This window comes from Kryptolebias marmoratus, linkage group LG3 (genome assembly GCF_001649575.2).
Source record: "Kryptolebias marmoratus isolate JLee-2015 linkage group LG3, ASM164957v2, whole genome shotgun sequence".
In the NCBI taxonomy this organism is placed as follows: Eukaryota; Metazoa; Chordata; class Actinopteri; order Cyprinodontiformes; family Rivulidae; genus Kryptolebias; species Kryptolebias marmoratus.
In genome coordinates, this window is record NC_051432.1 from 29,905,276 (window position 1) to 29,917,172 (window position 11,897).

The following is an 11,897-nucleotide window of genomic DNA, read 5'->3' on the forward strand; positions in this document are numbered from 1 at the left end:
CACAGGTGGGTTAGTTACCTGTCAGGACCTCACCTGTACCAATTATTCTGTGTCTCTCTCCTGTCCTCTAACCTCAGCCAGTTAAAGCAGCTCTGGCTCTGGTTCTGGTTCCGGCTCCAGTTCTGGTTCTGGTTCTGGTTCTGGTGGAGTTTTTCCTTCCACTGTCCCGTCTCTGCTGCTCAGGATGGAGACTGGGACGATTTAATCCAATCAGCTGCTTCCTTCGATAACTTTTTCTGTCTTTTATAAAACGTGAAGGTTTTTGTCCAGAGACTCGAGACGACTTGTTGTTGAGCTAAATAAGCTGAACTGAACACAGGTGAGTGATTTGTCAGGAGGAACAGGTGAGTGATTTACCTGCAGTCGGTGCGAGCTCTCAGCAGGACTCGTTCAGGTCTGCAGATGGAGGCAGGTTCTGGGCGAAGCGTTGACGCCTCAGCTCAGCGGAAACATGTCTGAACTCGTGAACAGGAACAATGGAGCAGGTTGTTGTTTACGAGATATGCAGAGACACGTCTGTTCAGCATTTATTACCTGAATTCTTGTTATAAAAACAAAAGAACAGTTTGGGATTTAAAATCTATACATTTTATGATATGAAGGTGGATATAAACTGTCAATGTTTCCTTATCAAAACTGTGGAACATTTTCACTTTTTTTCACACATTCATCTTGTGAAGTCAGTCATAAATTAGTGACTGCCTTCAGGTCCAGTTTAAATCATCATCATCATCATCATCATCATCAGTTATATTTTATTTACATCTGGCTGTTTTGTATGATTCTGCTCTGAAATTAACATTAGTTAAGAAATATATTAAGTTGTTGTAGATAGATTTAAACTAATTAGTGGCCCAGATTCAGTTGGGCTTTCTGTTAATTAAACCCGTTTTGGACACCATCTTAGCTTCTCTGTGACGTCACAAATGTACCCAATGGGCTGGATAGGCAGTATTCTCTCTAATTGTTTTATATAAGTGGTTATTTCATTTTTTAATAAATTCAACTAATGGTTTAATATTTAAATCATATTAGTTTGAGTTCAGGATTTAACTTTATTTATTTAGCGGGTTCACTAACTATGTATTAATATTATTATTTTCTCTTATCTAAATTTAACCGGAGGTTTTTTATTTTGAAATTCGTGGTTGTTTGTTTCCGGTTTTATCACGTGTTTAAATGAGGCCTTATTAGAAGTCGTGTCACGGCATAAATAGTTTTATTTGTGATATTTGACATTATTTTAGCAGTGAAGATCTAATCAGGCTCGTTTGTTCTTCTTCTTCGGTGAATTTAGTGTAGTTTCAGGGTGAGTCGCAGCGGCTGAAGGTCAGCTGTTGTCGCCCCCTGGTGGCGGCTGGGAGTCGGTGGCAGACCTCCTCCTCCTCCGGCTCCGCTCTGCTTCTATTCCCGGGGAGACCGCCTCCATTTTACCTCGGACACCGGGCGGAGGAGCAGCGGCTCGCGGCGGACTGCGCTGCCGGCGGAGGACCAGCGGCCCCCGGCGGAGGTTTGACGTCTTCGCGGCTCGAAGCGGCTTTTCTCCGGGATGGCGGCGCTGCGGCAACTCGCTGGATTTGGGAGGATTTATCTCTGAAATATTTCTCCGTCGGACTGAGCTGCGGAGAGGAGGTGGCGGTTCGGTTCGGTTCGGATGTTCAGGTACCGGCTCAGTTCTAATGACTGATTATAGTCTTTGTGCTGCGGCTTTCTTCGATCCGCGGCTGCAGGCCGCCGCAGCAGCCTCTCCGGCGGCCTGGCAGCGTCGCTTCACCCGGGCAGCATCCATCCGGCCCGGGGGGGTGGTGGGAGCTTATATAATGTGTGCGCGGCGCGTGCGCGGCGGCCGTCCGTCTGTCCTCACACACGGTGGACGCGCGCTCCGTGCGGGGACGTGCGGGTTGTTTCTGCAGCTTTGTGACGGAGGGAGGGGTTCTGTTCGGGCCCGGCTGCAGGTGCAGCAGAACCGCACAGAAACCGGGTCAGGGAGGCAAAGAACCGATCCGGGACCAGCTGACACACAGAGGTAACACGAGACCGTGGGTCAGAACCAGAGACAGAGCGTGGGTCAGAACCAGAACCGGGTCCTGGGTCAGAACCAGAGACAGAGCGTGGGTCAGAACCACAGCCGGGTCATGGAGCAGAACCAGAGCCGGGTCCTGGGTCAGAACCAGACTCGGGTCATGGAGCAGAATTTGGGTCAGAACTGTTCTTGTTGGACGGTAGGATGGATGGGAGGTTCTGGTTCTGATCCTGCTGGATCCTGGACCATGATACCACCACCTCTGTGTTTCAGTGATGAAGTTCTGATTATAAAAGATTCTGATCATTTCAGAACAAAAACTGGAACCAAAATGTTCTGACCCGTTAGAACTTGAACCCTTCAGAGAGCTGATGTTTAACCCGCACTCATCTGAGATCTGGTCCAGAACCATCTGCAGTAAATGTTTGGTTCTGGTCCAAACCGACAGATTCTTATAGGGAACCCGATCAGACTGCAGTGAGAACTTCAGGTGGTTCTGATGATGTGGACCTTCATTTATTGGGTTCTGATCCAGTTGGTTCAGAACAAACTGACTTCATGTTGATAACAAATAAAACCCCACAGTGTTCTGCAATTCTGATGCCTCTCAGACGGTCCTCATGTGGACCTCTGAGTCCCAGTCAGAACCAGTCTCACTTTGAAAGGTTCTGCTGCAAATAATTCTGGGTCAGAACCTCATTTCCTTCTTGAAGGATGTGAGGGGAACCCGAACCAGTCGAGGCAGACGGCTGCTCATCCTGAGCCTGGTTCTGGTTCTGGTGTTCAGCTCCCTGAGATGACCTGTGGTGAACTGGTGCTAAAGAAATCAACTGTCAGATGTTCTGTGTGTTCGGACCCTCAGAACCACGTGTTCGGGTCAGAAGGTTCTGAACGGTTTCATGTTCAGATAAGCAGCTGCTGCAGAACTCGCTGTTATCAGGCAGCTGCAGGAACAGGCCTATCACATGACCCAGAGGCCTGGTGGTCCTTTAGCTCCGCCTCCAGGTGTCAGACACCAGGACCGGGTCGAGGACCAGGACTAGGACCAGGTCAGACACCAGGACCAGGACCGGGTCAGACACCAGGACCGGGTCAGACAGGAGGCTGTGGTTCTGTTCATGTGCCAAGAGAACAACCTTCTAGCGGGCGATAATGTTTTGTCCCGCCTGTGATTGTTAGTAAAATATCTCCTGGCCTCTGATTCGCTGTGACTCGTTCAGGTCGATCAGCAGCAGCCAATCACAGCGAGCCGTGTCAGAGGCTGGAAAAAATAACCCGTTTATTCGAGTCAGAGTTCATGACTCCGCTCCAGTCGGTTCCTGTTAGAACGCATGATGTTCCCTTCAGAACAAAGTCCAGTCTTCACAGCACCGAGGACAAACAGGAAAGGAACCCTTTAAACAGCAGAACCAGAATCAGGACCGGCGGCCATCGGCCGGCTGGGATTTGAGAGGACAGGAAAGACAAACAGGAAGTTCCTGCGGGTTCCTGCGGGGTCCAGCGGGTTCTTGCGGGGTCCTGTGGGGTCCTGCGGGGTCCTGTGGGTTCCTGCGGGGTCCAGCGGGTTCTTGCGGGGTCCTGCGGGGTCCTGTGGGTTCCTGCGGGGTCCTGTGGGTTCCTGCGGGGTCCAGCGGGTTCTTGCGGGGTCCTGCGGGGTCCTGTGGGTTCCTGCGGGGTCCAGCGGGTTCCTGCGGGTTCCAGCGGGGTCCTGCGGGGTCCTGCGGGATCCTGTGGGTTCCTGCAGGGTCCAGCGGGTTCTTGCGGGTTCCTGCGGGGTCCTGTGGGTTCCTGCGGGGTCCAGCGGGTTCTTGCGGGTTCCTGCGGGGTCCTGCGGGTTCCAGTGGGTTCCTGCGGGGTCCTGCGGGGTCCTGCGGGTTCCTGCGACATCCTTCCTCTGAGGAAGGTGTAAAACTCACGGTTTGAGGGACGAGCTCTGACCCGGATGTTTGGAGCAACAAAGATAACGGCGCCACAGGAACCGATGGGGCTGAGGCTGACAGGAGGAAGCGGCCATGTTGAAACAAAGAAGAAGGTCGATACCTGCATTAAAACAGCTCAGGTGTAACAACAGACACTGAACCTTCGGCTCATTTAGAATTCATGGATTAAAGACATAAGATGAGAACTGATTTCAGCTCGTGGTGTCTCACCTTTTTCACTCGGGACTCGACGGGGTCTTCCAGCTCTCTGCGGGAACAAACAAGATCAAATCACTTCCTGTTTCAGATCCAGCAGGAGCAGAAAGAGGAGATCAGGAGAAGCCAGAGGACACTGACAGCAGCTAGGTGAGAGTTTTGGCAGCCATCTTGAGAAGAGCTTTGTGTGTTTCCATGTGGAAGCCACACGTTGTTAACGCCTCGTGGTGCTGGATGCCGACTCATCAGTCCGTAAGCTCTGACAGCTATCCTTATTTTACTTCAACAAACAGATATCATCACAGTGAGCAAACGGGGGAAAACGGCGACTCGAGCCGCTGCCACCGCTGTGATAAACTGACCACGAGCTGTAATCACTGTGAGCAGACCGGACCAGAACCGACCTGTTGGAGGTCTGACCGGAGCTCTGCACGTTACTTCAGCATTTTCTGACTGTTTTTACTTTGATCTTTAACAGTTTACAGTTCTGTAAGTCCATAAACTGTGACCTCTGACATCAACAAGGCTTCTTGTCCTCCTAACTGGAGATCTTCTCTGTAAAAACAACAACCACGGCCCGTTCCTCTTTCTTCTCCGTTCTGATGTGCAGTTTGGACTTCAGGAAGGCGTGTTAGGAACAACACACACACGTTTCTACCTGCCGACTCCGACTCTGCAGCTGAAGGAGCACACAGCTAGTCTCCGTGCTGCTGACTTGTTTTTACCATCCTGGGATCTACAGACGACCTGCAGCCACGTGTTTTCTGTGCACACCTGTCAGAGCTCTGCAGGTCTCTGGACGAAAGAAACGGATCAAACTGGTAGTTCCACAGGATTACTGCTGGTTCTGGTTCTGGTTCTGGACGACAGAAATTACTTCAGTATTACATGATGGGTTTGATTTATGAAGTATTTTCTGTTTGTTTTAATAATTTATCAACTGAAAAGTCATAAAACTCACTGCTGGAACGGAACGCCACGTTCTTTGAACAATCATCGATTCCTACGCCGAGTTTCTGATATTTATGGTCTGCTGCCTTCCTAAGAGTACCTGAGGACGCCCGCGGTACACAAAGCTCTCCTCAACATGGCGGCACTGGTGTTCCAGTGTTCCTCGGGTTCCTCTGTAGAACCTTGACCAGCCTGAAACTGTTCCTGTGTGGACGGGTCCCCGATCCAAAGCTTTACGGGATTACTTTAGATGGGTCTGGATCGGGTTGGGTTTGTGGAGGTTTCTCATTAAAACTTGGTTCTGACTCAGACTGAAGCCAGAACCGTGGGAGGTTCTGGAGCTGCAGGCTTGCTGTTCTGGGTGGTTCTGGAGCGGCCCGTTGGGCCGCAGCTCGGAGACGAGAGGCTTCAGATGAGTAATGCTGATGTGTTGCCATGAGAACGTAGACGGGGGTGGGGCTCCGAGTGGTGCTGGATTTGAGGAATATTCCAGATCGGCTCGGATCTCCCACTGAAACAGAGCCGGCTGCAGAACCCAGTACCACACCTGCCGAACAGAACCGGACTCACCGTCCAGCTGAGGCGAGTTTGGACTCAGGAAGAAACACAACACTTACGGATCCACTGAACCCAAAGTTCTACAGAACCTCCAGACATGAACAAGTTTTGGGACAATTAAATAAAAAAACAAACATTCCTGTGAAAATGTTCAGGAACAAGAACCGAAAAACTCCGATAGACCTTCAGAAGGTCTGTTGATCCAGAACCGCTCCAACAGGTCACAGGAAGGTCCGGAGTTTGGATCAGGACTGATGGTTGTTCTGTCGCAGAACAGGAACCGGATGGAAACAGAACCAACAGCAACAGACAAATAAACAAAAGGAACTTTCTAAGAGACCTACTGAAGGTCCAAAACCACCCAGAGTCCACCTGCTCCAGTTCCAGAACCTGGGTCCAGATCCTGACCCAACAGAACCTGGTTCCAGCTCAGGACCCAACAGAACCTGGTTCCAGCTCAGGACCCTACAGAACCTGGTTCCAGCAGCAGAACTCTCTGTGGGGTCCTGGTTGTGGAGGAGTTGTGGCCCACTCTCAGCTCATTGGTTTCTGCTCAGCTCTCTGAGGTTCTGGTTCTGGTTCTGGACCGTTCTGCTGTGTTTGGGATCATTGTCCTGTTTGTCGGACAGATGGCCTCACATCTGACTCCAGAATCAGCCCAAACCATGACCTTTGACCCTTCCCAGGTTGATTCTCTGAGGTCATTGCTGATGTCTTTCCGCCCTGGCGTTGTGTTAACACACACCTGGAGCTCCGGAGCAGCAGAACCTCAGCAGAACCTGCTGATCCTGAGGAAGCAGCCAGGTGGAACCTGATTTTTGGTTCTGTTTAATAACTAACGACTCAGTTGTTGGCTGTTTGTGTTTCTGTTCACCTGAGGTCCAATGTGGATCCGTTAGAACCTGGTGAGGTCCAGATCAGTTTGTTCCTGCTGAGTTTCAGGCCCTCAGGTGAAATAATCAGCAGCAGCTTTTATTTTTGTTTCTGTATTGTTAAAATAATCTCAGAATTGTTCAGGGTTCAAATATAAACACATCGTATCCACGGAAACGGGTCACTTCCTGTCCGGTCATCTCCTCCCCCTCTCTTTGTTCTCTGTGACATCATCAGGCTGAGCGCCGTCACCGCGGCTGACGAGGCAGAAAAACTGGGTCAGGAGCTGTTGCCGTGGTAACAGGATCAGAGGGTCACCGAGCGGAAGGGGCCAGCTCAGGGCATGCTGGGAAATGTAGTCCAGATGGGAGCACATGATCCTGATCAGACACCTAGGGTTCAAGGTCACATCAAAGTGTTGAAGAACATCAACAAGCTGCTCCTGAAAATTCACGATCCAAGTCCAGATGATCCAAGTCTGGACGATCCAAGTCCAGAAGATCCAAGTCCAGAAGATCCAAGTCCGGCTGGTCCAAGTCCAGATGATCCAAGTCCAGATGATCCAAGTCTGGACGATCCAAGTCCAGAAGATCCAAGTCCGGCTGGTCCAAGTCCAGATGATCCAAGTCCGGGCGATCCAAGTCCGGGCGATCCAAGTCCGAGCGATCCAAGTCCAGATGATCCAAGTCCGGACGGTCCAAGTCCGGCTGGTCCAAGTCCAGAAGATCCAAGTCCGGACGATCTAAATCCAATCGATCCAAGTCTGGTCCAGCTCAGCAGCAGTGAAACTTTGAGTTCTGGTTGCCAGAGGTTCTTGTCTCTGCCCAGATAATTAATCCATCTCTTCTTCTGCAGATTCTCAGCGAGGATGCGACAGTGAGCATGCTCAGAGCGCTCATCGTTACCATGGCGACGTTTGGTGGCAGCCAGGCCTGCAGCAGTCAGGACAACTGCTCGGCCAACAACGAGTCCAAAGCCTACTGTTACTCGGCTCGGATCCGGAGCACGGTGCTGCAGGGGCTGCCGTTCGGGGGCGTGCCCACCGTGCTCGCTCTGGACTTCATGTGTTTCCTGGTGAGTCACTCCCAGCATGCACTGCTTCTGTTTTTTATTAATGGTGCAAATTCTTATTTGTTTTTTGTTTCTGTGTGTTCCTGCTGAGATGTTCACTGACTGTTGGAAAAAACAGCTCCTGTTTGAGGCTTAGTTGCAGTGATGAAACTGTGATGTCTTTCACAAAGTCAAACAGAAAACAACTTCTTGTTCTTCAGGTGCTGCTGTTCGTCTTCTCCATCCTGAGGAAGGTGGCGTGGGATTATGGCCGCCTGGCGCTGGTCACGGACGCAGACAGGTACACAAACATTTCTCCACACAGGGAACGGCTCAGAATGATGAGTCAGCAGTTTGGTGAGGTTCATCAGGGTTTTTAATCTGATGAACCCTGGAGCTGTGAATGTCGTTTTAACGCAGCTTGAACAGAACAGGAGCTGCCACATGGGGGCGCCAGAGATTCAATATGTCCGAACGCTGCGTCGTGTTCGGTTACCTCAGCTCAGGTTTAGATGTGGGAATCTAGGTTCTGAAAGTCCAGAATTAAACACACAGAANCCTCACATCTGACTCCAGAATCAGCCCAAACCATGACCTTTGACCCTTCCCAGGTTGATTCTCTGAGGTCATTGCTGATGTCTTTCCGCCCTGGCGTTGTGTTAACACACACCTGGAGCTCCGGAGCAGCAGAACCTCAGCAGAACCTGCTGATCCTGAGGAAGCAGCCAGGTGGAACCTGATTTTTGGTTCTGTTTAATAACTAACGACTCAGTTGTTGGCTGTTTGTGTTTCTGTTCACCTGAGGTCCAATGTGGATCCGTTAGAACCTGGTGAGGTCCAGATCAGTTTGTTCCTGCTGAGTTTCAGGCCCTCAGGTGAAATAATCAGCAGCAGCTTTTATTTTTGTTTCTGTATTGTTAAAATAATCTCAGAATTGTTCAGGGTTCAAATATAAACACATCGTATCCACGGAAACGGGTCACTTCCTGTCCGGTCATCTCCTCCCCCTCTCTTTGTTCTCTGTGACATCATCAGGCTGAGCGCCGTCACCGCGGCTGACGAGGCAGAAAAACTGGGTCAGGAGCTGTTGCCGTGGTAACAGGATCAGAGGGTCACCGAGCGGAAGGGGCCAGCTCAGGGCATGCTGGGAAATGTAGTCCAGATGGGAGCACATGATCCTGATCAGACACCTAGGGTTCAAGGTCACATCAAAGTGTTGAAGAACATCAACAAGCTGCTCCTGAAAATTCACGATCCAAGTCCAGATGATCCAAGTCTGGACGATCCAAGTCCAGAAGATCCAAGTCCAGAAGATCCAAGTCCGGCTGGTCCAAGTCCAGATGATCCAAGTCCAGATGATCCAAGTCTGGACGATCCAAGTCCAGAAGATCCAAGTCCGGCTGGTCCAAGTCCAGATGATCCAAGTCCGGGCGATCCAAGTCCGGGCGATCCAAGTCCGAGCGATCCAAGTCCAGATGATCCAAGTCCGGACGGTCCAAGTCCGGCTGGTCCAAGTCCAGAAGATCCAAGTCCGGACGATCTAAATCCAATCGATCCAAGTCTGGTCCAGCTCAGCAGCAGTGAAACTTTGAGTTCTGGTTGCCAGAGGTTCTTGTCTCTGCCCAGATAATTAATCCATCTCTTCTTCTGCAGATTCTCAGCGAGGATGCGACAGTGAGCATGCTCAGAGCGCTCATCGTTACCATGGCGACGTTTGGTGGCAGCCAGGCCTGCAGCAGTCAGGACAACTGCTCGGCCAACAACGAGTCCAAAGCCTACTGTTACTCGGCTCGGATCCGGAGCACGGTGCTGCAGGGGCTGCCGTTCGGGGGCGTGCCCACCGTGCTCGCTCTGGACTTCATGTGTTTCCTGGTGAGTCACTCCCAGCATGCACTGCTTCTGTTTTTTATTAATGGTGCAAATTCTTATTTGTTTTTTGTTTCTGTGTGTTCCTGCTGAGATGTTCACTGACTGTTGGAAAAAACAGCTCCTGTTTGAGGCTTAGTTGCAGTGATGAAACTGTGATGTCTTTCACAAAGTCAAACAGAAAACAACTTCTTGTTCTTCAGGTGCTGCTGTTCGTCTTCTCCATCCTGAGGAAGGTGGCGTGGGATTATGGCCGCCTGGCGCTGGTCACGGACGCAGACAGGTACACAAACATTTCTCCACACAGGGAACGGCTCAGAATGATGAGTCAGCAGTTTGGTGAGGTTCATCAGGGTTTTTAATCTGATGAACCCTGGAGCTGTGAATGTCGTTTTAACGCAGCTTGAACAGAACAGGAGCTGCCACATGGGGGCGCCAGAGATTCAATATGTCCGAACGCTGCGTCGTGTTCGGTTACCTCAGCTCAGGTTTAGATGTGGGAATCTAGGTTCTGAAAGTCCAGAATTAAACACACAGAACGTGTTTTATCTGGTTTTATTACAAAAAGGGGATATTTACAAACTATTTACGGACCAAGGAATGAATTAGGAATGAAATGATAAAAAGGATGATCAAAGGATGAGTCATGAAATACGGTCAGGTCTAAAATAGAGCTTCTATTTCAGCTTTCTGTGGATGGAGAGGAGGGAAACCCTTAAACTGACTCCCTACTGAAAGGAAATCAGAATAAAAAGGTTTCCTTCAAATAATAAAAGTCCTGTTTAATAACGAGTTGAACTGTTGAGAACCCAGAATAAATGTTCCAAACATAACGAGCAGCAAGGATCTGGTATTTTTCTTCCTCTGTAATTTTAAATGTTCTTTCTGTGTTTCTTTCTGAAGACTGAAGAAGCGATTCAGCGACCTGGAGGAGCGGGAATAGTATGTTTGGTTTGTTCATTAACACCTTCTCCTCCTCCTCCTTCTTCTTCTGTTTTTGTTAACAGGATGCTGCTCTCTGATTGGTGCATTAACAGCCTATCGGTGCTTTTGTTTGTGTTTGTATATTTGGAGGGTTGTCAGTGACGACTGTCACCACATTTCTGCTTTTTAACTTGTTGCTGGTTGTGGCACTAACCCCCCCTCCCCCGTGCACCATGACTCCCGGGGTGTTAGCGGGAACAGCTAACAGATGCTAACGCTTCTCTCCGTCTTTAACTCAGCCGAAGACGTGACAGAGATAACTATGAGCCGGTGAAAAGGTAACCAGCTGCTTGTGTCTGGTGACCCCTGTGACGTGGTAGATAACCAGATAACCAGCTAGTTAGCCCATATGCTAACTCACATGAAGCCAGCGTCGGCCTGGTGTTCGAGGAGCTTAAATTATTGATAAAGTTCGGTCAGCTGGAACTTTGGTCTGAAATGATAATTATAAAGGAACATTTCAGTTAAAAACTCCAAACGAACTCAGAGTTCTATCTAAGACGTTTGTCTCTGAAACCAGACCTCTTAGTTCTGCCCCTCTCTTCTGATTGGCTCGTTTCTGGGGGGGGCGTGGCAGCACTCAGGTTGGTTCTGGTCCAGATTTATGAAAGCTTGGACTCTGTTGGGACTCTCTGATCTGTGTTGTATTCCACTTCCTGTTAGCTCCCTCTGTGGTCAGTGTCTCCAGCTGTCAGACAGGTCAAAGGTCAGAGCAGCTACATGCTAACAGCTAACTGACAGCTTCCTGTTTGTGTCCACAGCGTTGCCTCGGCGATGCACTCCGAGACTCCTGACCGCTACGAACGCCTCACCTCGGTGTCCAGCTCAGTCGACTTCGACCAGAGAGACAACGTAAGGACATCTTCATCACTCCTCTTCCTCACTTCCTGTCCTCTACAGAGAGACCTGGGTAGCATCAGAAACAAACGTTCTTCTGCCTTTAAGCCCTGAATCCTCCTGAACATCAAAGCTCTGATTAGAGACAACAGGAAGGATCTATGAGAGCGGCCATGATGGAAACACAGGAAGAAGCAAAGCATGCTGGGTAATATAGAAGACCCAGAAGCTGCTGATTCATGTTTTATGTATGACAAGTTTAAAAACAGCCTTCATGTCCTGAAAACCCTCTGAGCTCAGATCCAATGGAAGACAATGAGGGTTTGAGTGTGTGACCTCTGACCTCTGGGAGAAACCATCAGTCCTCCAGCAGAGAGACACTCTGGCTGGAAGGAGACAGAAAAACTGAAGTCTGGATGGAGGAACTGGAGAAGAACTTGTGGAAATAAGAAGAGTTTGTTTGTAAAACTGTTGGAAAATTCAGACAGTTAAACTCTGTGAGGAGTAATCCTCCATCTGACCCCGAGAAACCTGTTAACAGGACCGGGTTTAGAGCTCCAACAGGACCAGGTCCAAACAGAACCGGGTTTAGAGCTCCAACAGGACCGGGTTTAGAGCTC

General features: G+C 49.8%; 2 protein-coding genes across 7 annotated transcripts in view; one reads left to right on the top strand and one right to left on the bottom strand.

Annotated features, from left to right (window-relative positions):
* Positions 1–472, bottom strand: part of LOC108229061 (3-oxo-5-alpha-steroid 4-dehydrogenase 2-like) — a 3,848-nt gene extending 3,376 nt beyond the window's left edge. The window contains exons 1-2 of one of the 3 annotated variants that reach the window (XM_037974581.1): positions 358–472; positions 19–240 (exon numbers count right to left, since the gene is read on the bottom strand). The gene's annotated coding sequence lies outside the window, so the exon portion shown is untranslated. Of the gene's footprint in view, positions 1–18 lie in introns of all 3 variants that reach the window. The other 2 variants (XM_037974583.1, XM_037974580.1) reach the window with 2 other exon arrangements.
* A 1,056-nt stretch (positions 473–1,528) lies between these two features.
* LOC108228460 (CSC1-like protein 2) overlaps positions 1,529–11,897 on the top strand; it is a 22,855-nt gene continuing 12,486 nt past the window's right edge. Inside the window, exons 1-5 of one of the 4 annotated variants that reach the window (XM_037974577.1) lie at positions 1,529–1,662; positions 7,396–7,614; positions 7,812–7,891; positions 10,360–10,398; positions 11,202–11,292. In XM_037974577.1, the coding sequence (XP_037830505.1) occupies positions 7,423–7,614; positions 7,812–7,891; positions 10,360–10,398; positions 11,202–11,292 (402 nt within the window). In that variant the 5' untranslated portion in view covers positions 1,529–1,662; positions 7,396–7,422. Of the gene's footprint in view, positions 1,663–7,395; positions 7,615–7,811; positions 7,892–9,218; positions 9,463–9,659; positions 9,740–10,359; positions 10,408–11,201; positions 11,293–11,897 lie in introns of those variants that run through there. The other 3 variants (XM_037974578.1, XM_037974576.1, XM_037974579.1) reach the window with 3 other exon arrangements.